Here is a 22,290-nt window from a genome sequence, read left to right as displayed (position 1 = left end):
TTTATTCTTTTTTTTTTTGAAATTCATGTATTTTGTTGAAAAATAATTTCTTTGTACTAAAATTTAACTGTTTTGTTAAATATTAGTTTTTGCGTGGTTCAAAATTAATGTTTTGAACTGAAAACATAACTATTCCATTAGATATTGGTTATTTATGGTTCGAAATTATTGTTTTTTATCAAAGGTTTGTCATTTTATGTAGGTGAGAATGCATTTCTTTGGTTAATTTTTTTTGTTTCTAAAAAAACATTTTTTATTATTTACAGTTAAAAATTTATAATTTTTAGTTAAAAATTAATGTATTATGTTTGAAATTAATTACTTCATTTAAAAGTTTAACGGTTTGATTGAAAGTTCGTTTCTGATTTTTTTTTTATCGAACTTTTTGTCTAAATGATTTTTTTTTGTCAAAAATTATTTTTGTTTAACCGATAATTTAACTACTTCGTGTTTGATTTTAGTTGAAATTCATGTATTTTCTTGAAAATTCGTTTTTCATGGTTAAAAATTAATTTTTCAATCTGTATATAAATATTGCAATTTTTGTTGAAAACTCATTTATTTTGTTAAAAGTGTATCTGTTTTGGTAGTAAATTAATTTAATTGGTTGAAAATTTATCTTTTTGTTTGAAAATTATTTCTTTTATTAAAATTTTATCTTTTGTTTTTGAAAAGTCGGCTTTTTGACGAAAATCTATTTTTTTTTATTTATTTAAGGGAAAATGAAAAATTGACCAAGAAGAAGTCAGTGAATTTTGAAATCGGTATTTTGTAGCTATTCAAATTTTGAAATTGCTACACGTTCTGCAATAAATGAACATCTCAAAATAATTTCATACATATGAAATAAATAATTAACTAAAATTAAAATTAAAAACAGCGCCCTCGTAATAATACTTTATATTATTTCTCTTGTTCATTGCATTAACTGTAGTGAAAATTAGAAGATTTGTGTTCAATCTAGAAAACAAACCGAAAATTTTCGAATTTTCACGAAATCAGCCGAAGATTTAGAGTTGAAACATTAAATTTCATCAGTCCTCAGTATTTATCAGTATTGTGAAAACACTTGATCAGAGAAGAATATCATATATTGCCAACTTGAATTGTACTGTCCTCATAAAATTCATCATAACAAATATGAAGTCTTCAATCGTGTGTACGATTTTTCTTTTTGTTTCGACGTTTGGGCAATATACTGCTCCATCAATTCAAGGTAAAATTACAAAAATTAATTCAAAACTATCAAAATAGTTCTTTCACTTATTTAAAAAATCTGATCTAAAAATTTTTATTTCTTTCTAAATTTATTTAATATTAAGCATTTATTTCTATCCAAATAAAATTTATAAAACAATTTATATTTTATTTGCTTCTATTGTAATCAAAATTTTTAAAAAGTAACTCGCTTTCGAACATAACAAATATTATATTTGGTCCTAATTTCCAATTCAAAGTCTCCAAACATTTTCGATAAAGTCACCTTTAAAAGGTGATTAGCAAAATAAAAATAAATAATACTTTCTCTAACTTTGTGTATGAGAATTTCTATACGAATTCCGTTGAAACTGTAACTTTCCGGATTTATTTTGTTCTATGTTTTAATTGAAATATAATTCTTAGAAATCTATAATTAAATGACTAATCCATTTGAATATTTTTGAATTTAAAATACGGCTTTTTGAAGAAATGCGACTAATTGACGTTTTACTATTTTAATTGAGAACATTAAAACTTTAATAATGTCTCAATAAAGCTTTATAATTAGAAATTTTTTAATTAACAGAATTTTTTATCCAAGAAAGTTTTAAATTAAATAATTTTAATTTGAATTAGAGTCGTCACAAACTTTTCCTCTTTTTTAAAGAGCTTACCTTTTTTTCTCCTGTTTTTAAGAAACTTTCAATAAGAACCCAATCAGAAAATTCAACTATTTTTAATTGAAAGGTCATTTTGTTGTTATTAAAAATTTGATAATCAGTTGAAAATTTAATTATTTTGTTGCAAATTCAAGTATTAGTATTTTGTTCAAAGTTATCCTTATTAGGTAGTAAATGAATATTATTGGTTAAATATTTATTGTGTTGATCGCACGGTACTTTCTTTGTTTGAAAATTTATCTTTTTATTATTTCTTTTTTGTATAAAATTAACTTTTATTCGTGAAAATTGAACAATTTTATTGAAAATTCTTTTTTTTTTAACTGAAAATTGAACCAGACCATGTTTGATTAAAAATTTAATCTTCTTGATGAAAAATTTATATTTTTGCTTGAAAATTGATTTATTGTTTCGAAATTTTACTCCTTTTTCTGAAAATTCGTTTTTATAGGTAAAAATTAATTTTTTCAACTTTCAATGTAAAAATAAAATTTTTGATGAAAATATATTATTTAGGTTGCAAATTCATGTATATGTGTATTTAAGTAGAAAATTAATGTTAATGTTTGAAAATTCTTCTTTTTTTTTTGGTCGAGAGCTTATTAAAATTTTTTTTTTTAATTCAACTGTTTTGTTTAAAATGATTATTTTTTTTGTAAAAAATTAATTTTTTTTAACTGAAATGTAACTACTCCGTTTTTGCTTGCTAATCTATCTTTTTAGTTCAAAATTAATTTTTTTTGTTGAAGATTAATTTCTCTGGTTAAGAATATTACTGTTTTGTTGAAAATATCTGATCATGTGGCATTTTTCAACTTTTTTTAAATATGTCTTTGAGAGAAATCCGACTAGTCGGCTGTTTTCTATTTTAATTGAGAACATTAAAAGTTGAATAATGTCTCATTAAAGCTTTATGATTGTACATTCTTCAATTAACAGCAATTTCTTAGTTAAAAGGGATAAATTAGATTGTTTTCAATTTTAACAAGACCCAATAAGACAATAAAACTATTTTTGTTTTAAAGTTACTTTTTTTTGTTTTTACAAATTCGATTTTTGTTTTAAAATTTAATTATTTTGTTGAAAATTCATATTGATACAAAATTCATACTTTTGGATTGATATTATCTTTTTTATGGTAGCAAAGTTATCTTTTTTTTATTGAAAATTCATCTTTCTTGGTTGAACATTAATTAAGTGTTGAAAATTCAAGTTTATTAGAAAAAATCGTCTTTTTTTGTTGAAAATTAAACATTTCAGGCTGATAATTCAACTGTCTGTTTGGCTCAAAAATTTAATTATTTTGTTTTAGTTTAACTTTTTTTGTTTGAAAAATTGAACCATTTGATTAAAAACTTAATTATTTTATTAAAAATTCATCCTCTTCTGTCGGAAATTCAACTGGTTTGTTAAACACTCTCTTTTTTATATGAAATTCGTCCTCATGGATTAAAAAATCCTCTTATGTTAGAACAGTCACCTTTTTTTTTTTTGAAAATTTATCTTTTTTTCTTTGAAAATGAACATTTTTATTGAAAATCAACTGTTTCGTTAAAAATGAATCTATTCTGTTGAAAGCTTACCTATTTTGATTGAAAGTCCAACTATTTGTTTGTGAATGCAACTGTTCGGTTAAAAATTAATTTGTTGTTAATAATAACAATTATTTGTTTAAAAATTCGTTGATGTGGATTGTAAGCTCATCTTTTATGGTCGAAAAGTCATATGTCTTGTTGAAAAATTCATTTTTTGTTGTTGGAAATTAAAATTTTCGTATAGAATTCAAGTGACTTTAAAAAAAATCCTCCTTTGGTTGAAAATTCAACTATTTTATTAAAAAGTTGTCTATTATTAATGAAATTAAACAGTTTAAGTTGTAAATGCAACTATTTGGTTAAAAATTGTTTTTTTTTTATAATTAAACTTTTCATGTTTGTAATTCAGCTGTCTTTTTTTATGTTTTAAAATTCAACCATTTGGTTAACTTTTAATCTATTTGTTTGAAAATTGGACCATTTGGTTAAAAATTAAATTATTTGGTTGAAAATTCAACTATTTTGTTAAAAACTCATCCTTTTTTTTTGACAATTTTATCTTTTTTTCGAAAATTCACTTTTATATTGAAAAATGTATCTGTTTTAGTTGAAAAATAACTTTTTTGTTGAAAATTTAAGTGTCCTCTAAAAATTCCGTCTTTTTGGCATGAAAATTCAACCATTCAGTTAAAAATGCATCTGTATTGTTGAAAATTCGTCTCTTTTGATTAAAATCCAATTATTTAGTTATAAATTAATTTTTTGTAGAAAATTTCAATTATTTAGTAAAAAAAATCATCTTTCTTATTTGAATTGTTACAAAAACGACCATTTGGTAGAAAATTCCATTATTTTTTGCAAGCCACCTGTTTTGATCCAAAAATGTACGGTTTTGTTGAAATTTCATCTTTTGGATAGAAATTTCGTCCTCCTAAGTTAAACTTTATTTGATCTTTTATCACGAAATTTTTTTCTGTTTTGGTTGAAACTTCATCTTTCTTCGTTGAAAATTAACTATTTTGTTAAAAATTCAAGTTTCTTCTAAAAAAATTCGTCTTTTGTTTGAAAATTAAACAATTCTGTTCAAATTTGTCTCTTTTGATTAATAGTTAAACTATTTGTTTGAAGTTTAATATTTTTTGTTATAAAATTCGAATATGTCGCTAAACGTGTAATTATTTAGTTGAAAATTCAACTGTTTTATTAATAATTGATCTTTTTCGTTGAAAGTTTATCTATTTTTTTGAACATTCGTTTTTTTAAATAAAAGATTGACCCTTTTGGATTGAAAATTCCTCTTTTATGATAGAAAAGTCATATTTTTTCTTTTTAAGTTCATCTTTTTTGAGTAAAAATTAACTTTTTGGCTGAAAATTCCGGTGTATTCTAATTTTTCTCTATTTTTTTGGCATGAAAATTCCTTTTTTTGGTTAAAAATTCATCTATTTTCTTGAAAATTCATTGCTTTATTTGAAAGTTCATCTCTCCAACTGTAATTTGAGAATTAACTCTTATGTTGAAAACTTTAGATGTATTCTTAAAAAATCGTCTTTTTGTTTGGAAATTCAACTATTTCAATGAGTTTAATCTTTTTCGTTTAGAAATTCGACCATTTGATTGATAATTTCATTATTTATTTGGAAATTTAATTATTTTGTTGCAAATTCATATTTTTGATCATAAAATTTAAGAATTTAAGAAACTTTTTCGTTAACTAAAAATTCAGCACTTTTATTGAACATTTATATTTTGCAATAGAAAATTCGTCCTCATGGATTAAAACTTCTTCTTTTGTGTTTGAGAAGTCATCCCTTTTGCTTGAAAATTCTCTGCTATTTGGTTGTAGATAGGTATTTATTTTTCAGTCCAACTACTTTGAAAAATTGGACTTGTGCTTGTAAATATAACTGTTTATTAACAAAAATTTTATTTAACATATTGATTAACAATTAATCTTTCAAGTTTAAAAATCAATTTTTTTAAACTATTCGACTTCAACTTAAAACTCAATTTTTTTTTAAAAGCTCGTATTGGGGATTTTGGCTGAAAATTCATTTAACTCAAAATTAAGGGCTTGTGACAGCCTGTCACGATTACAATTGTTATATGTTTATGTATTATTATATACGGTGGCTTTATAATTAGAAAAATAAATATATTATGCTAAAATGTAATAAATGGTTCCCTGTATATCAGGGCTTGTCTGTCCGGCCCATGCGTGATTTTATTTTGTTTAAATAATGCTTTTTTATTCCTTTTTAAGCTAGGGCTCTAAAGCCCTGTTCTCACTTACATTCTAAATTAAAAATGAAAAAAACTGCTCTATCTAAGAAAACAAAATCTTAAAAAGGCTTGAATAACATACCTTTTTATACATTTTCAACCATTTACCAAAATTTCAATATATTTTAATTTTTTTATTTATAAATTCGTCAAATTGATTACATGCTACTTTCGTACATGCCCCTAAAAAATGCCAATGCAATTTTTTTATTTTGGAATCGTTTTAACATTTTTTTCAGAAAATATCTCATTACTTCGAAATGTGATGCCATGCTCATCAGATAGTGAATGTCAATCAAAAGTTGGATCGAAATCAAAATGCAAATTTTACAGTTGTGTGTGTCCCCTGGACGGCCAATGGAGAGATTGTCCAATGGATGAAAATATAGTATCGCAGGCCAGAAATAACCCCGGTAAAAATCATTTTTAATAACAAAAGACATATTTATTTTAATGAAAAAAATCTAGAATACAGAGTTAATATTATTAATCAAAAAAGAATATTTGTTTCGTATTAAAGGGTCAAAAGTCAGGAAATTTCCATAAGAAGAACTTTAAATAACTCTGAAGGACAATGAATTTGAAATTTTTTTAAATTGCTTACTTCCGTTTATAAATGATTCTATGTTGGAAATTTTGCAAGATTAAGAATTTGGTATTTGAATATTAATGGTCTGAAAAATTAGAGAAAAAGTTAAGGAATTTTTATTGTAAACTTTTTGGCCACCCTGATAATATTTTTGTTAGTAATTTATTCGCCTTGTTTTTCTATTTCTTTTTTTTTTTAGTTATTTCCTCCTGAAGATTATATTTTTAGTTAAAAAATGTATTATTTGGTTGCAACTGCAAATGTTTTATTGAACAATGTCTCTTTTTGGTTTAAAAAGTCATCTTGTTGGGTAAAAATTTCATCTTTCTTGATCAAAAATTCAACTGACTGCTTCAAATTTGTTGTTATTTGTTTAAATGTGTTGTTCTTTAACCAGAAAGTTAATCTTCTTATTTGAAAATTCATCTCTTGAGTTAAAATGTTTTCTGTTTTGTTAAAAAACCATTTTTTGAATTAAATTATAATCAAATTATCAATTAATCAATTGTGCAACAAAAAATGTAACTATTCCTTTTTTGTTTTTGATTGTCTTTAAAGGAAAATTTTTTTTTTGGTTGTTTTAAAAATAATCTTTTTGGGTTATAATTTCATATTTCCTGATCAAAATTCAATGTTTTGGTTAAAAATTTTTGCGAATTGTTGAAGTTTTTTTTTAGAAAGTTAATCTGTTTATTTGACAAATTCGTCTCTCCAGTTGCAAATTGAGCTTCTTTGTTTAAAAAATGCATTTTTTGAATTGTCATTTCATTAATATTTTCTTAACTAAAAATATAAATATTCCATTTTTTGTAGAATATTGATATTTTTTATCGTTTCTTGTTGAAAACTTAATTGTTTTGTAAAAAATTCGCCTTTTTTGTTTAAAAATTCATCTCTTTGAGTAAAAATTTCATCTTTCTTGATGAAAAAAATTCTGTTGTTTTATTGAAATATGTTTTTTTTTTGTAGAGAGTTGAACTTCTTTTTTTGAAAATACATTTCTTGCGTTGAAAATGGAAATATTTTGTTAAGATTTAAATTATATTTTTAATGAAAATAATAGTCAAATGATCAATTACTCATTTGTGTAACTAAAAATGTAACTATTTCGTTTTTTGTTCAAAATTTATATTTTAAATTGGTTTTAGTTTTTTCTTTCTTGACTAGAAAATCCTTATTTGCGAAAAATTGATCTTTTTGGTTAGAAAAAATTATACTATTTTATTGAAAATTCGTCTTTTTAGTAGAAAATTAATATTTGCGGGTTTAAAATTTAAGCATTATATACAGAATTCGTCTTTTTATTTTAAAATGTATTGTTTTTATCAAAAGTTTAACTACTTTTTTAACAAATTATTTTTCCTGAAGATTAAACTTTTTCATTTTTTGACCAAAACTTAACTCTTTTGGTTGAAACTTAAACTATTTATTTGAAAATTCATGTATTTTTAATAAAACTCATTTTTATTGGTTGAAAATTTAACTTTATGTATAAAATTCGTCTTCTTGTTGGAAAATTCCTCTCTGATGGTTAAGAAATTAACTATTTCGTTAACGATTCAAGTATTCTGTTGAAAATTTAATTATTTTGTTGAAAATTCAACTCTTATGTCGAAAATTAAACTATATTGTTAAAAAATCGTTTGTTTATTTTGTTTAAAATAACCAATTTTTTCGTTAATAATTCATATTTTTTGGTGGCAATGGAATTATTTTGTAAAAAAATTAATCTTTTTTATCTAAAATTTAACTGTTTTGTTAAACATTTATTTATTTGATTAAAAAATCATCCTGTTGGATTGAAAATTAATCTTTTTTTCGTTGAAAACTTTGTCTTCAAAAAATGAAATTATTTATTGAAAATGCAACTTTTTTTAGTTAGTTTTTTTTTTAAACCCATCTTTTTAGGTCAAATTTCAACTGCATATTTTGTTTAAATCATCATCTTTGGTCAAATTAAATAAGTAAATTATTATTTTTATTTCAAATTGTTTTGGAAAGACTGAAAAATCCCGAAAAATAAAATTCCACAATTGGAAAATTAACGAATGAAAAAATTATCGAACAGTTCATAATATTACCGAATTGGAAAATATCCGAGAGCTTATAACAATACCGAATTTGAAATTTTCCAAATAATAAAATTCCCGACAGAAAATTTCCGCATTTAAAGATTAAACATTTTTAAAAAAATGTTTACTCGATTAAATTCGGGATTTTTAACTGAAGTTTTCTTTCGGAAATTTTCCAATTTTGCCATTTTATTATTCGGTAATTTTATTTTTCGAAATTTTTCAGTCACATTGTTTTATGTTTTGCTTATAAAAGAGTATGTATTACAAATTTTACGATATTAAAATTCGGATCTTTGAATTTTAGGGTTCAGGGAAAATGAAAAATAGTTCAGGGAATAATCAGGAAAAGTCAGCGAATTTTTAAAATGAAATTTGTCGACCGTCCTCTAATTATTTAAATGACTTTTTTCAGAATAAAATAGGGAAATGATTTTTCTTTTTTTCAGAGTCTTACATTGGCGACCAATGTGAATCTGATAAAAATTGTAAAATCTCCGATTCTTTTTGCAACGAGCAAACAAAGCGATGCGAATGTGTAAAAGAGCACATTCCATCTCACGACAAAGCGGCTTGTCTGAAGGGTAATTTTAATAATATAATATTATTATTAATTTTAATTTAATTGTTGCTTTAAATTTAAATTTTAGTTTAGTTTTTGCTATAAATTTAAATTTAATTACGTAATTAATTTTAATTAATTAATTAATTTAATTAATTGTTAAATATTAATTTACAAAATTCTTGGAATTAAAAAAAAAACAAGAATCTAGATCAAATGTGATTGTCCCACTCTTACACGTTTCTGTTCAAATTAAAAATTCAAAAATAATAAATAAACCAAATAATTAAATAATTATCCAAAAAAAATTTCGAAATCGAAATTTTCAGGGAAAATATCTCTTAATTATTTGATGAAAAATAGAAATTGTTTTTGAAATAAATTAAATTTATTCTAGGAATTGCTCAGCAGTTGGGAGATAATTGCAACGAAGATTCAGAATGTCAAGTTAAGTTTCCCAATGCGACCTGTTCAGCTAAAAAAATTTGCGAGTGCCGAGAAAATTATCACGCGGCTGAAAATCACTGCTGGAAGAACATAGGTAAAGAAGAATTATATTTATTTTTATTCAAAAATACTGGGCTTTTCTAATATTTTTCTTCTTTTTTCAAAATTTTTCATACTTTATTATGGTTCTTACTTTAAAATTTTAATTTTAGGGTTTTCATTTTTGTTGCCTGCTTGGAAATTTTCATTTTTGAATTTGCTAGTGTTTTTATTTTTATTCTGCACTGGTTTGTAACAATTTGCATTCTTTAATTTTCATTTCTAATTTGTATTTTACAATTTTTACTTTTCAGCTTTCATTTTTTTATTTTTCACTCAAAATTGTTTAAACTTTTATTTTTCAAAATAATATTTAATATTTAATCAAATTTTGATTTCTTTATGAAATTCTACTTCCTTGTTTCTTATTTAAATGAAAATTTTAATTCTTATAAGGAAACTCAAATTTAAAGATTAATTTCTCACTCATCAAAAATGAAATTTCACTTCCTCATTTTATGATTTAAAAAGTTTGAATAAAAAATCGTCAGGCATCAAAAATAAAATTTACAATTTTGAACAGTTTTAACTTGAAGGTAAGGTTTGAATTTTTACTATTATAGAAAATATTTTCCTTGTTTTTTGCCTATTATTTGAGATACTTGATACCACAAAATGAGACGAATTAAAAAAAAAACCGAAAAATAAAGTTTCGGACACTGTATAATAATTGGAAAATTTCTGACAGAAAATATAATAAATATTAGTTATGAAAAATATTTTGATTAAAGAACTTCTTTTTAATGTATAAAGGTTTTAGAAATTATTGCTTGAATTTAAAATAACAATAATTGGCTAAAGATTGTATAAACAAGTTTTTAAACATGTGTGCATCGAATGAGAAAATAAATTTGTCTCTAAATTTTCTCCGAACTCAACAACATTTTCCAAAGAAACTCTGCCTGGTTCAAATCAGCACTGAAGTTTCTATTTAATTTTTTTTTCCTAATTAACAATTTAATTTTTGAGAGCATTTTCTGTAATTTTAAAAATTACTATTCACATTTTCGAACAAATTTTTCTATTAAAAAAAAAAGTTTTCAAATCTATTGTCTTTTTTCGATTCAGACAATAATTAAAAAAGGAATAAAAAAATAAGTCTTGGGTAAAAATGTTTTAATATTTCATTTCTAATATAAAAAAATAATATTGAACAAAAAAGAATTTTTTGTATTGTTTAAATCTGGGAAATTTCTAGTTCGGATATTTTATAATTAAGCAATTTTCTATGGGGAATTTTGAAATTCGTTAATATTATAAACTGTCGGGGAATTATTTTGTTCAAGAATTTTATATTTCGACAATTTTATAATTTCGAGAATTTGACAGTATCGAGAATTTTATTTTTTGGAATTTTTCATTCGTCCCAAGAATTATATCAAAATTGTATTAAAAACTGAATTAAAACACGGGTGCGTATAAAAAAAATTACTCCGTAAATTTTCTCCTCATCTAATAACATTTTCCAAATAAACTTTGCAGAATTCAATTCAGCACCGATTTATCTCGAAGTTTCTTTTTATTATTATTTTATTAATTAACAATTTCATTTTTAAACATTTTTTTTTGTAATTTTAAAAAATATACTATGTACATTTTCAAACAAAATTTTTTATCCATAAATATATATTTTTTCAATTATTGTTATTTTAAATTCAAAGAATAATTATTAAAAACTTCAAACATCAAAAGAACTTTTCTATGGTAAATATATTTCATTATTTTGTTTTTAATAAATGAATAATATTTATTTTGGAATTTTATTTTTCGGGATTTTTAAGTGGTATCAATCTAAATGTTATATTTTCATTTAAAAACTGCGTGAGATTTAACAAATAAAAATCGAGCGCGAAGCTTGCGCCTGTTTTTCTAGTATCTTAAAATTGTAAAAAATTCGTTTCCCATTTTCTTAGGATTGGCGGAAAAATGCGGAGATACACGAGAATGCAATCACATTGGGGCACATTGCAATGAAACTAGTAAAATATGTGATTGCGAGGACAAAACAGTTGTAGATGAAAAGAGGTCGAGGTGCCTGAATATCGTTGGACATAAAGGAAAATGTCTCGAAAATATTCAATGTACCCAGAGCTTGAACAACTCGCAGTGTATTGATGGTTTGTGTACTTGCAATACAAACTATCATTATGCTATAATGCAGAAGAACTGCATTAAGAGCAAAGGTAAATATTTAAATTATAAAAATTAAAATTGCAGCGAAAATGAGAAAATAGTCTTCTCTTTTCCTCTTTAAAACAAAAAGAATCCTTTTTTTCTCCACGTTTTCAATACTTTGTCTCATTTTTCCGTTTAAATACGAACTGAATTAATAGAACCTGACAAGAAAATCCAACTATTTTTGACCGAAATTTCAATCATTCTGGTTGAATAGTATATAATTATATTTTTGGTCCAAAATTTAGCTTTGTTGGTTAAAAAGCCTACTTTTTCGTTAAAAATTTAATTACTTTCTTGAAGATTAAATTATTTTGCAGAAGATTCATCTTTTTTTTGGTGGAAAATACAAATTTTGTTGCACATTCGTCTTTCTGGATAGAAAATTCGTCCATTGGCAACAGTTTTTGGTTGAAGTATAACAATTTTGCTTTGAAAACTCAATAATTTAGTAGAAAATGAGTTTAGATTGATAATCCAACAATTTTGTTGCAATTATTTTTCTTTCTTAAATGAATATTCATCGCTTTGGTTGCAAATTTAACTTTCTTCTTAAAAATTTGTTTTGTTCTTTTTTTTTTGTTTTTGCTAAAATATAAAATATTGCATTTTTCGTTGAAAATTCAACTATTTTGGATTGAAGTTTAATCATTGTTGTTTGAAAATTCAAATATACTAAATATTCAATTCTATAGTTTATGATTTTACTATTTTGTTAAAAATATTTTTTTCATGGAAATTAATTTTGTTATGCATGAAATTATCTATTCAATTTTGGGTTGAATATTTATATTTTTTAGATACAAATTTAACTAGTTTATTTGAAAAAATTTAAACTATTAAAATGGTCAAAGTTTAATTCCTTTTCTTTGAAAAGTCAATCATTTGATTGAAAATAAGTTTTTTCAATTCATCTTGATGGTTTGGAAATTAACTTTTTTTGAAAATTCAAATATTTCGTTCAAAAGTCAACCTTTTGTGGGTTGAAATTTTAACGGTTTTGTAGAAAATTCGTCTTTTAAATTGATAATTAAACAATTTTGTTGTCACTTTCTTTTCTTTCTTGAATTAGCATTCATCGCTTTGGTTTCAAATTTAACTTTTTTCTTAAAAATTCGATTTATTCTTTCTTTCTTTTTTTTTTTTGCTAAAATATAAAATATTGCATTTTTCGTTGAAAACTCAACTATTTTGGATTCAAGTTTAATCATTGTTGTTTGAAAATTCAAATATACTAAATATTCACTTCTTTAGTTAATGATTTTATTATTTTGTTGAAAATATTTTTTTTGTGGAAATTAATTTTGTTATGCGTGAATTTATCTATTCAATTTTGGGTTGAATATTTATATTTTTTAGATACAAATTTAACTAGTTTATTTGAAAAAATTTAAACTATTAAAATGGTCAAAGTTTAATTCCTTTTCTTTGAAAAGTCAATCATTTGATTGAAAATAAGTTTTTTCAATTCATCTTGATGGTTTGGAAATTAACTTTTTTTGAAAATTCAAATATTTCGTTCAAAAATCATCCTTTTGGATTGAAATTTTTACGATTTTGTAGAAAATTCGCCTCTTTAGATTGACAATTTAACAATTTTTGTTCCTTCTTGAATGAACATTCATCGCTTTGGTTACGAATTGAACTATTTTCTTAAAAATTCGATTTATTCTCTTTTTTCTGAAATATTACATATTTAGTTGAAAACTCAACTATTTTTTATTGAAGTTTATTCACTGTCGTTTAAAAATTCAACTATACTAAATATTCATCTCTTTATTTAAAAATTTTAATGTTTTGATAGAAAAATCGTTTTTTGGTTGTTTTTGAAAATTTGTTTTTTTATCTGTAAATTTATCTGTTCAATTTTTGGTTGAATATTTTTATTTTCTAACTGAAAATTTAACTATCTTGTTAAAAATTTCTGTTTGTTTCGTTGAAAATTAATCTTTTCAACTAAAAAAAATGAATTATGTGTTGAAAAATATATGTATTTTGTGGAAAAATCGTCTTTTTTGGTAGACAATTTTTCTTCTTAATTAATAATTCATTTTTTAATTGAAAATTTAACCATGCTTGGTTGAAAGTCTAATTATTTTATCAAAAAATTTGTTGTTGAAGATTCATCTTTTTGTCGAAAATTAAAATATTTCGTTAAAAACTTATCCTCTTTTGGGTCAAGATTTTAACTCTTTTACAGAAAATTCATCGCTTCGGTTGCAAATTTAACTATTTTCTTGAAAATTCTATTTTTTTTTTTTGCTAACATATAATCTATTACATTTTTCGTTAAGAATTTATCTTTTTTAATTTAAAATTCGACTATGAATGTTAAAACAATAGAAAATTCGGTTATACTAACTTTTCATCTCTTTAGTTAAAAATTTAAATATAATGTTGAAAAATTGTATATATTTGTTGTTTTTTTTTTAATTAAATTAATTTTAACCGTAAATTTAACTATTAAATTTTTGGTTGAATATTTTAATTTTTAGTAGAAATCGACTCTTATTAGTTAATAATTCATTTTCTTATTAAAAATTCAACCATACTTCTCGTCTAAATGTTTTCTTAGGAGTTTTGTTTTTTCGTTGAAGATTCATCCTTTTTTGTTTAAAATTGGACTATTTATTTTGGTTGAAAATTTTGCTTGTTTAGTTTAAAATTCAACTATTTAGTTGGAAATTCATGTATTTTATTGAAAAGTGGTATTTTTGGTGAAAAATTTTCTTCTTTTTTTATTCTATTTATTTAATCTTGTTTTTTTCTTCCAATTTTCTTGTTTGAAAATTAATTTTTTTATCGAAAATAAAACGACTCTTTTGAAATTTAACTCATTTGTTAAAAATTCATCACTTTGATTCCAAATTGGTTTGTTTATTTCTTTTTTTTTTTTTGTCAAATTGCGCCATTTTTAGTAGAAAATTAATTTTCTTGGTTAAAAATACAACTGTTTTGCAGACATTTTTTTTGGTTAAGGATTCATCTTTTTTTCGTTGACGGTTGAACTAGTTTAATACAAAATTACTTATTAATTAATAATTGAACTATTTTGTTGAAAATTCGTTTTTTGTTGTTCTTGAAGTATCATCTATTACATTTTTCGTTGAGAATTCCTCTGTTTTGGTTAAACATTCAACAATACTTTGTTGAAAATGGAACTACTTCATTAGAAATTCATCTCTTTCTTTGAAAAATTAACAGTTTTATTGAAAATATGTCTTTTTTTGTTGGGTATTGATCTTTTTAACTAAAATTTAACCATACAATTTTTAGTTGAAAATTGATTTTCTTTCATTATAAATTCGAATATTTTGTTGAAAAATAATATATTTTTTTTAATATGTCTTTTTTAGCAGAAAATAAATTTTCTTGTATGAAAGTTTAACTGTTTTGTAGAAAAATCGCCTTTTTGTTTGAAAATTCGATCATTTGATTGAAAATAATTTTTCTTTCAATTCATCTTTCTTGGTTGACCATTGAACCTTTTGTTAAAATTAAACTATTATGATAAATATTCAACCCTTTTGTTTAAGATTCTTACTTTTTTTGTATAAAAAATGCTTTATTTTGGCTTGATAACTCCACAATTAAAAAAAAATTTTTTATTCATGATTGAAAAATCTTTCTGGGCTGCATATTGATCGCTTTGTTAAAAAATTTAACTATTTTGTTAAGAATTCTTTTTTTTTCTTTTTTTTAAATATCACATTTTACTTTTTTTCTAGAATTTTTTTTTTATTCAACTTGACTTGGTTGAAAGTAAAACTGCTTTGTTAAAAATTCATCTCTTTTTTTTAAACTAAAAGGTTTTGTTGAAAATGCTTCTATTTTTGGTTGGATTTTAATACTTTTAACTGCAAAATTAACTGTACAATTTTTTATTGAAACTGCATGTCTTTGATTAAAAATGTGTCTATTTGGGTAGAAACTTAATCTTTTTGATTGAAAATTGATCTTTATTAGTTTCAAATTCAACTATTTGGTTAAAATTTTTTGTATTTTGTTAAATATGCATCTTATTGAGCAGAAACTTTATTTTCTTGATTAAAAATTAATTTTTTGTGTTGAAAATTGATCTATTTTGTTAAAATTAATCAATTTTCTTAAAAAGTATTTTGCAGAAAATTCAACTGATTGTTTGGAAAATCATCTTTTTAGTTAGAATATTAATCTTCTTAATTAAAAATTATGTTTTTGTTTGAAAATTTAAATATTTGGTTGTGAAAATTGATATATTTTGTTAAAAATAAAAATGTTTTGTTAAAAGGTTTCCTTGGCGGTTGAAAAGTCAGTGAATTGGTTGAAAAATTTTTTTCCGTTAAAAAATAACCCGCTTCATTGAAATCAAACATTCCTTTTTGTTAAAGATTCATCTTTTTAGTTGACTTTTCAACTATTTTATTCAAAATTCGTCTTTTTTGGTTCACTTGAACTGTTTATTTGATTAAAAATTAACGTCTTTTGTGGTAGAAATTTTAACTATTGTATTTTTCGTTGAGGATTTATCTCATTTGGTTAAACATTAATCTTCTTTGTAGAAAATTTAAGAGTTTTGTTGAAATCATTTTGGGGTTGAATTTTTATAATTTTAGTTCAGAATTCATCTCTTTGGTTAGAAATTTAACTAGTTTCTTGAAAATTCATTTTTTTCTTGGTTGCAAATTTATTATTTAACTAAAAATCAAACTTTTGATTTTTTTGTGAAAAATAAATATTTTTTATTTGAAAATTCAAGAACTTCATTGAAAATTCATATATATATATTGTTAAAAAATCAACAAATTTTTTAAAAAGTAATTTTTTAGAGTTGAATTTTCATAGATTTCGTTGAGAATTCATCTCTTTGATTAAAAAGTTAATTAACTTTCTTGAAATATCGTTTTTTTTTTGGTTGAAAATGTATTATTTAACTAAAAATCAAACTTTTGAATTTTTTGTGAAAAATAAATCTTTTTTTAGTTGAAAATTCAAGAACTTCATTGAAAATTCAAATATATTTTTTAAAAAATCAACAATTTTATTCAAAAGTAATTTTTCAGGGTTGAATTTACATAGTTTTAGTTGAGAATTCATCTGTTTGGTTAAAAATTTAACTAGTTTCTTGAACATTTTTGTTTTCTTGGTTAAGAATGTATTATTTAACTAAAAATCAAACTCTTGAATTTTTGGTGAAAAATAAATCTTTTTCAGTTGAAAATTCAAGAACTTTATTGAAATTTTATATATTTTAATGAAAAACTAAACAATTTTGTTTAAAAGTAATTTTTCGGGGTTGAATTTTCATAGTTTTAGTTAAGAATTCATCTGTTTGGTTAAAAATTTAACTAGTTTCTTGAACATTTTTGTTTTCTTGGTTAAGAATGTATTATTTAACTAAAAATCAAACTCTTGAATTTTTGGTGAAAAATAAATCTTTTTCAGTTGAAAATTCAAGAACTTTATTGAAAATTTATATATTTTAATGAAAAACTAAACAATTTTGTTTAAAAGTAATTTTTCGGGGTTGAATTTTCATAGTTTTAGTTGAGAATTCATCTGTTTGGTTAAAAATTTAACTAGTTTCTTAAACATTTTTGTTTTCTTGGTTAAGAATGTATTATTTAACTAAAAATCAAACTCTTGAATTTTTGGTGAAAAATAAATCTTTTTCAGTTGAAAATTCATGAACTTTATTGAAAATTCATATATTTTAATGAAAAACTAAACAATTTTGTTCAGAATTCAGAATTCATCTCTTTGTTTACAAATTTAACAAAGTCTCTTGAAATATCGTTTTCTTTCTTGTTTGAAAATTTATTATTTAGCTAAAAATCAAACTTTTTGTGGAAAGTAAATCTTTTTTGGTTGAAAATTCAACTACTTGGTTGAAAATTTATATATTTTGTTTAAAATTAATATATTTTGTGTAAAATTCGTTTTCTTCAATAAAAAAAAAGAAAACCTGTCAATTTGTTTGAAAATTCAACTATTTTGTTGAAAGTTAATTTATTTTGATAAAAACTCAAAGATTTTGTATAAAGTCATTTTTTAGACTGAAGGTTTATAATTTCAGTTGAAAATTCATCTCTTTGATTTAAAAATGAACCATTTTGTTAAAAATGAGTTTTATATTGAATTCAATGTGGCACCTACAATCCTTTTAATTTACAAGAATTATTTCCTCTTTTTTCATGAAAAATTATCCTATTTACTCTGTTTTGAGAGCATTCTGCGGTGCGAAATATGCTTTTGGATTCGATTAAATATAGTTTTCTCAATGCAACTTTTTTTTCTCAATTTAGCTGAAACTTAATGAAGAAAATATGAAATGTAGTTCAAATTTAAATCGTCATTACATTTCTTTTTTAATTGAAGACTTTTATGTATTTTCAGTTTTTGGAGATCCATGTCAAGTGGATGAAGATTGCAATCAAATTACGGGCGCTGATAATGAAAATTCTATATTTTGTGGCCGTTCAAAAACTTGTGATTGCAAAAAAGGATATGAACGTGCTCTAAATGGAAAAATGTGCTTCAAGTTTATGCGTAAGTAATATTTCATTATTTGACAAATTTAATATTAATATTATATGCCTAAAGTTTTAAATACAAATCATTTATTTTATAGGATTTTGTCAAATCTTAGGAAAAATTCCCGTCATTTCAAAAAATATTTAGGAAATTGATGAGACTGAAAGAGATTTACAAATATTTTCTGATTTTTCGAAATTCTTTTTAAGTTTTAAAATAATTTTAATCTCTTTAAAGCTTCTAAGATTCTTAAATATCCCTTAGACTGATTTGAATTTTCTTAAAAATTATGATCATCTTAAAACTTTTGAGTTTCTTAAAAAGATTCTAAATTTTTCTTTAATTCTTTAAAACCTGCAAATAGTTTTAAATTTCTTGAAATTAATCTTCTAAGGATTTCAATTTTTGTTGAATCTTTTCAAAATTTCTAAATATCTTTTAAAATGATTAGAACATTTTCCAAAACATAAAAAAACTCTCGAAAACTAAAAAATGGCCTTAAAATCATTCTTTTTCGAAGTCATTAAAAATCTACGTTTCGTTTTAAACTTTTTGCAATTTTTTCGGATTTTTAATTATGTCGAAAATTTTTTGAAATCTTGTAAATAACTTTTAAAATGAGCTTTGATGTTGTATTGCCGACTAGGGACCTAGTTTATTTTAATTGTTTATAAACATTTAAATTGTTATATTTTACTAAATATTGTCAAAGGTATATTATTTTTAGGAATGTCTGTAATTCAGGCAGTAATTAAAGGAAATGAAAATATGAAAAAACTTTAAATTTAAATATTTTGCAACAGGAACTGATTATAACAATGTTTATTATTAAATTTTTATTTATTCTTGTGTTTATATATCATTTTTATATTAATACGAACCATTTTCAGCAAAAGGAAAAAATTTTTCACCTACAATAATACTATTTGCCCATTTTCACTCCAATTTGTTTATAATTAAATTATAATTATATTTAAATTAATTATGGAGGAGACTAAATGTTCTTCAATATTGAGTGCACTTTTATTTTTTTTTAAATTTAACCTGGGTTACTATAGTTCAGGAAATTCCAGAAGGTCAGGGAATTTTCGATAAACTAAAATTTAAGTTAATTTTATTATTTTCGGTTGAAAATTCAACTGTTTTTTTTATTTCGTCTTTTTTGATTGAATTCAAATATTTTTGGTTTAAAATTACAATATTTTTGGATTAAAATATCAACTATTACATTTTTCTTTGAAAATTTGTACTGTTTGATTAAAAATTTATATTTTTTGTTTGAAAATTCAACAATTCAGTTGAAAGGGGGACTAATTTTATAACCATTTTTTTGGGTTTGATGATAATTCATCAATTTATATGAAAACCTTTTTTTCTGTTAAAAATTTTATGGTTTGGTTGAATTAAACTATTTTGGGTTAGAATTTATATTTTCCGTTTGAAAATTCGAATACTTATTTCATATTGGAACCATTTTGTTAAAAATACATTTTTTGTTGATGATTCATCAATTTATTTGAAAATTAATTTTTTAGCTGATTTTTATTTATTAACTGAGAAACTTTCTTGATTGAAAAATCAACTCTTTTGTTGGTTTTTTTTAATCAGCCTATTTTGGTTAAATATTAAACTAATTTGTCAAAGATTTTTGTTTTCTTGGGAATAATTTAACTGTTTTTTAATGAAAATTGGTTGAGAATTTATATATTTTACGTGTAAGGTTATTTAAATACCTAAAAGCATTTTTTTTTAATTTATTTAAAACAATTTATTTACATACATTTATTCTGCACCATCAATTTTTTTAATCGAAGTTTCCGTATGTAATTTAATTTCACGATAAAATTTATTTCTAAATGTCTCGAAATGATATTTATAAAAGAGACAATTATAATTGTAAATGATGTTTTAATGTCAGGAAATAATTCTGTTAGGAACTTTTTGCTCCCCCCTACAATTTATCGACTTTTTCACACTTTTAAAGAAGTGGAAAAAATGAAATTTTTGACAAAAAGCTCATAATGTTTTTATTTGCGAAGTATATAAACTGTTGATTACGGTGAACAAAAATTTTCAATACTGGTAACATAAAAATTACCGGAATCGACAATATGATTTCTGTCTTTCATTTTATGATTTAGGTTTAAGTTAAAGATACTAATTTTTAAGTTTTGAAGATTTCAAAATTCTGTCAAAAAGAATCCGAAATATTGTAATCGATTTATTTTTTATGATTTTACTATTTTGGGGAAAAACTATTTTGAAACTATTCAAAAGTAATTAAAATCTTGACAATATTAAAAAAAATGTCGATTTTTGAAGATTTCGAAAAAAATTCGGACACTTTTTAAAAGACTTAAATAATGTTTAAGGACAATAATAAAATTAATTTTACTTTCACCCCGCTAATTTTATGTTCGCCCCTCAAATTTTACTTTCGCCCCGAAAATGAGGTTTACGGTAAATATATGGTACTTTCGCCCCTATCATCGGCGGCAAAAGTTGGCCATTTCGGCCGAGTGTGGAATAAATTAATTTTTGTTGTTGAATATTTAACTATATTTTCTTACATTTTTAATGAATTCAAGTCTGTTTGGTTTAAAATAAAAATCCTTTTTAGTTAAAATATAAAAGCTATTACATTTTTGTTTGAAAATGAATATTTCTGGGTTGCGAAATTAAACTGTTTTATAGAAAATTAATCTTTGTTGGAAAGCATTTAATCTTTATTGGTACAAAATGCAACTAGTTAAAAATTAATCTTTTTTCAAGGATTCAACTATTTTGTTGAATATTTGTCTTTTTGGATGAATGCACCTCTTTTTAATTAAAAATAAAACTCTTTTTTTTTATTTGAAATATAAAAGCTATTACATTTTTCGTTGAGAATTAATCTTTTTTGGTTGAAAATTGAACCGTTTAGTTGAAAATGAATATTTTTTATTTAAAAATTGAATTTTTACATTCTCATCAGAGAAGGTATTAGATTTGTGTAAAATTTGCCCCCCCCCCCCCCCTCAGTTTTGGTCAAATCGCCACGTTTGAGACCCCCTGATTTCGAAAAACAGGTTTTTACAAATGTGCCTGCCTGTATGTCTGTATGTATGTCTGTCTGTCTGTAAACATGATAACTTTTGAAAAAAGTAATCTATTAGATTGTCCTTTGGTACACTCGTTTAGTGTCCTAAAATAAAGGTCAAGTTCGTTAGCCAGCCATTTTGGATGAAAATTCAAAAAGTGGGCACATTTTGAATATTTTTGAGACCACTTTTTAAAAAAAAATTTAATTCTCTGTAAGGTTATTCATAGTATTCAAAAAATTTAACAATTTATCCTAATGACTTTTTTCGAAAAATCAAAAATTACTAGAGTTATAGCATTTTCAAAATCCAAAAAAGCAAACTAAAATGAACAATTTAGGCCAAACAACGCATGATACGAAAAAAAAGTCTGGATAAGAAAAACGTAAAAATGTTGTATAAAATAAATTAAAAATTCTTTCAGCCTCCTCTGCAAGTGGCCTATATCCAGCGATTCTTGTTTTGGCGACAATTTTTCTCTTCTTGTTGTAGCGGGAGGCGAGAAAGGAAAGATTTTCTTCGCCTGATAATCTCTAAGTCCTACCCGGTTTCGTATAATTGGTATTTTATAGATTATTTTTAATTAATTTATATTTATGTGAAAAGACATCATTGTTGTATCTACATATTTAGATTTGGAATTGTGCTTTCAAATCATTATAAATTGTAAAAGTTTGTTATATATTAATTATTGAGATAATTTGTTTTGTTCTGTTCAATTTTACAAATTGTTTTATGTTAGAATTAATTGTATGATACATATATTTAGAAAGTGTTAAAGCTGATTAAATTTGGCTATCTATTCTATTTTTTAGAATAAAGATCAGATGTAAAATTTATTGTTTTTCTTGTTTTTATTGTTATTTTTTCATGCATGAAAAAATAAGCGAAACTTCAGATAGACCTGAAATGGATATTTTTTATATAAAAATTATATATTTTAAGGATTAAAGATTGTTCCAGAATTTCTAACATTTTACTAGCGTTTTTAAATTAAATTGGCATTTGAAAACAAAACGATTTTAATGTTTTGCCAACTTTATGTTACACATTAG

At 23.0% G+C, this 22,290-nt stretch overlaps 1 protein-coding gene across 1 annotated transcript; it reads left to right on the top strand.

Annotated features, from left to right (window-relative positions):
• Window positions 1-1,049: 1,049 nt before the first annotated feature.
• LOC117173428 (prion-like-(Q/N-rich) domain-bearing protein 25) lies at window positions 1,050-22,070 on the top strand. The gene is made up of 7 exons (XM_033361988.1): window positions 1,050-1,216; window positions 5,938-6,111; window positions 8,809-8,943; window positions 9,319-9,462; window positions 11,381-11,650; window positions 18,018-18,170; window positions 21,660-22,070. The coding sequence occupies exons 1-7, from the start codon at window positions 1,141-1,143 to the stop codon at window positions 21,725-21,727; spliced, it is 1,020 nt and encodes a 339-aa protein (XP_033217879.1). The 5' UTR covers window positions 1,050-1,140; the 3' UTR covers window positions 21,728-22,070.
• The last annotated feature ends 220 nt before the right edge of the window (window positions 22,071-22,290 follow it).

Source organism: Belonocnema kinseyi, chromosome 5 (genome assembly GCF_010883055.1).
Source record: "Belonocnema kinseyi isolate 2016_QV_RU_SX_M_011 chromosome 5, B_treatae_v1, whole genome shotgun sequence".
Taxonomy (NCBI): domain Eukaryota; kingdom Metazoa; phylum Arthropoda; class Insecta; order Hymenoptera; family Cynipidae; genus Belonocnema; species Belonocnema kinseyi.
This window is presented reverse-complemented; position numbering and strand designations above follow the sequence as displayed.

Bases quoted from the DNA above. Each gene is read 5' to 3' on its own strand.
- LOC117173428 (XM_033361988.1), top strand. From the start codon at position 1,141: ATGAAGTCTTCAATCGTGTGTACGATTTTTCTTTTTGTTTCGACGTTT. The intron at 6,112-8,808 runs GTAAAAATCATT...TCTTTTTTTCAG, and splicing joins GCAGGCCAGAAATAACCCCG to AGTCTTACATTGGCGACCAA. The intron at 18,171-21,659 runs GTAAGTAATATT...AAATTCTTTCAG, and splicing joins AATGTGCTTCAAGTTTATGC to CCTCCTCTGCAAGTGGCCTA.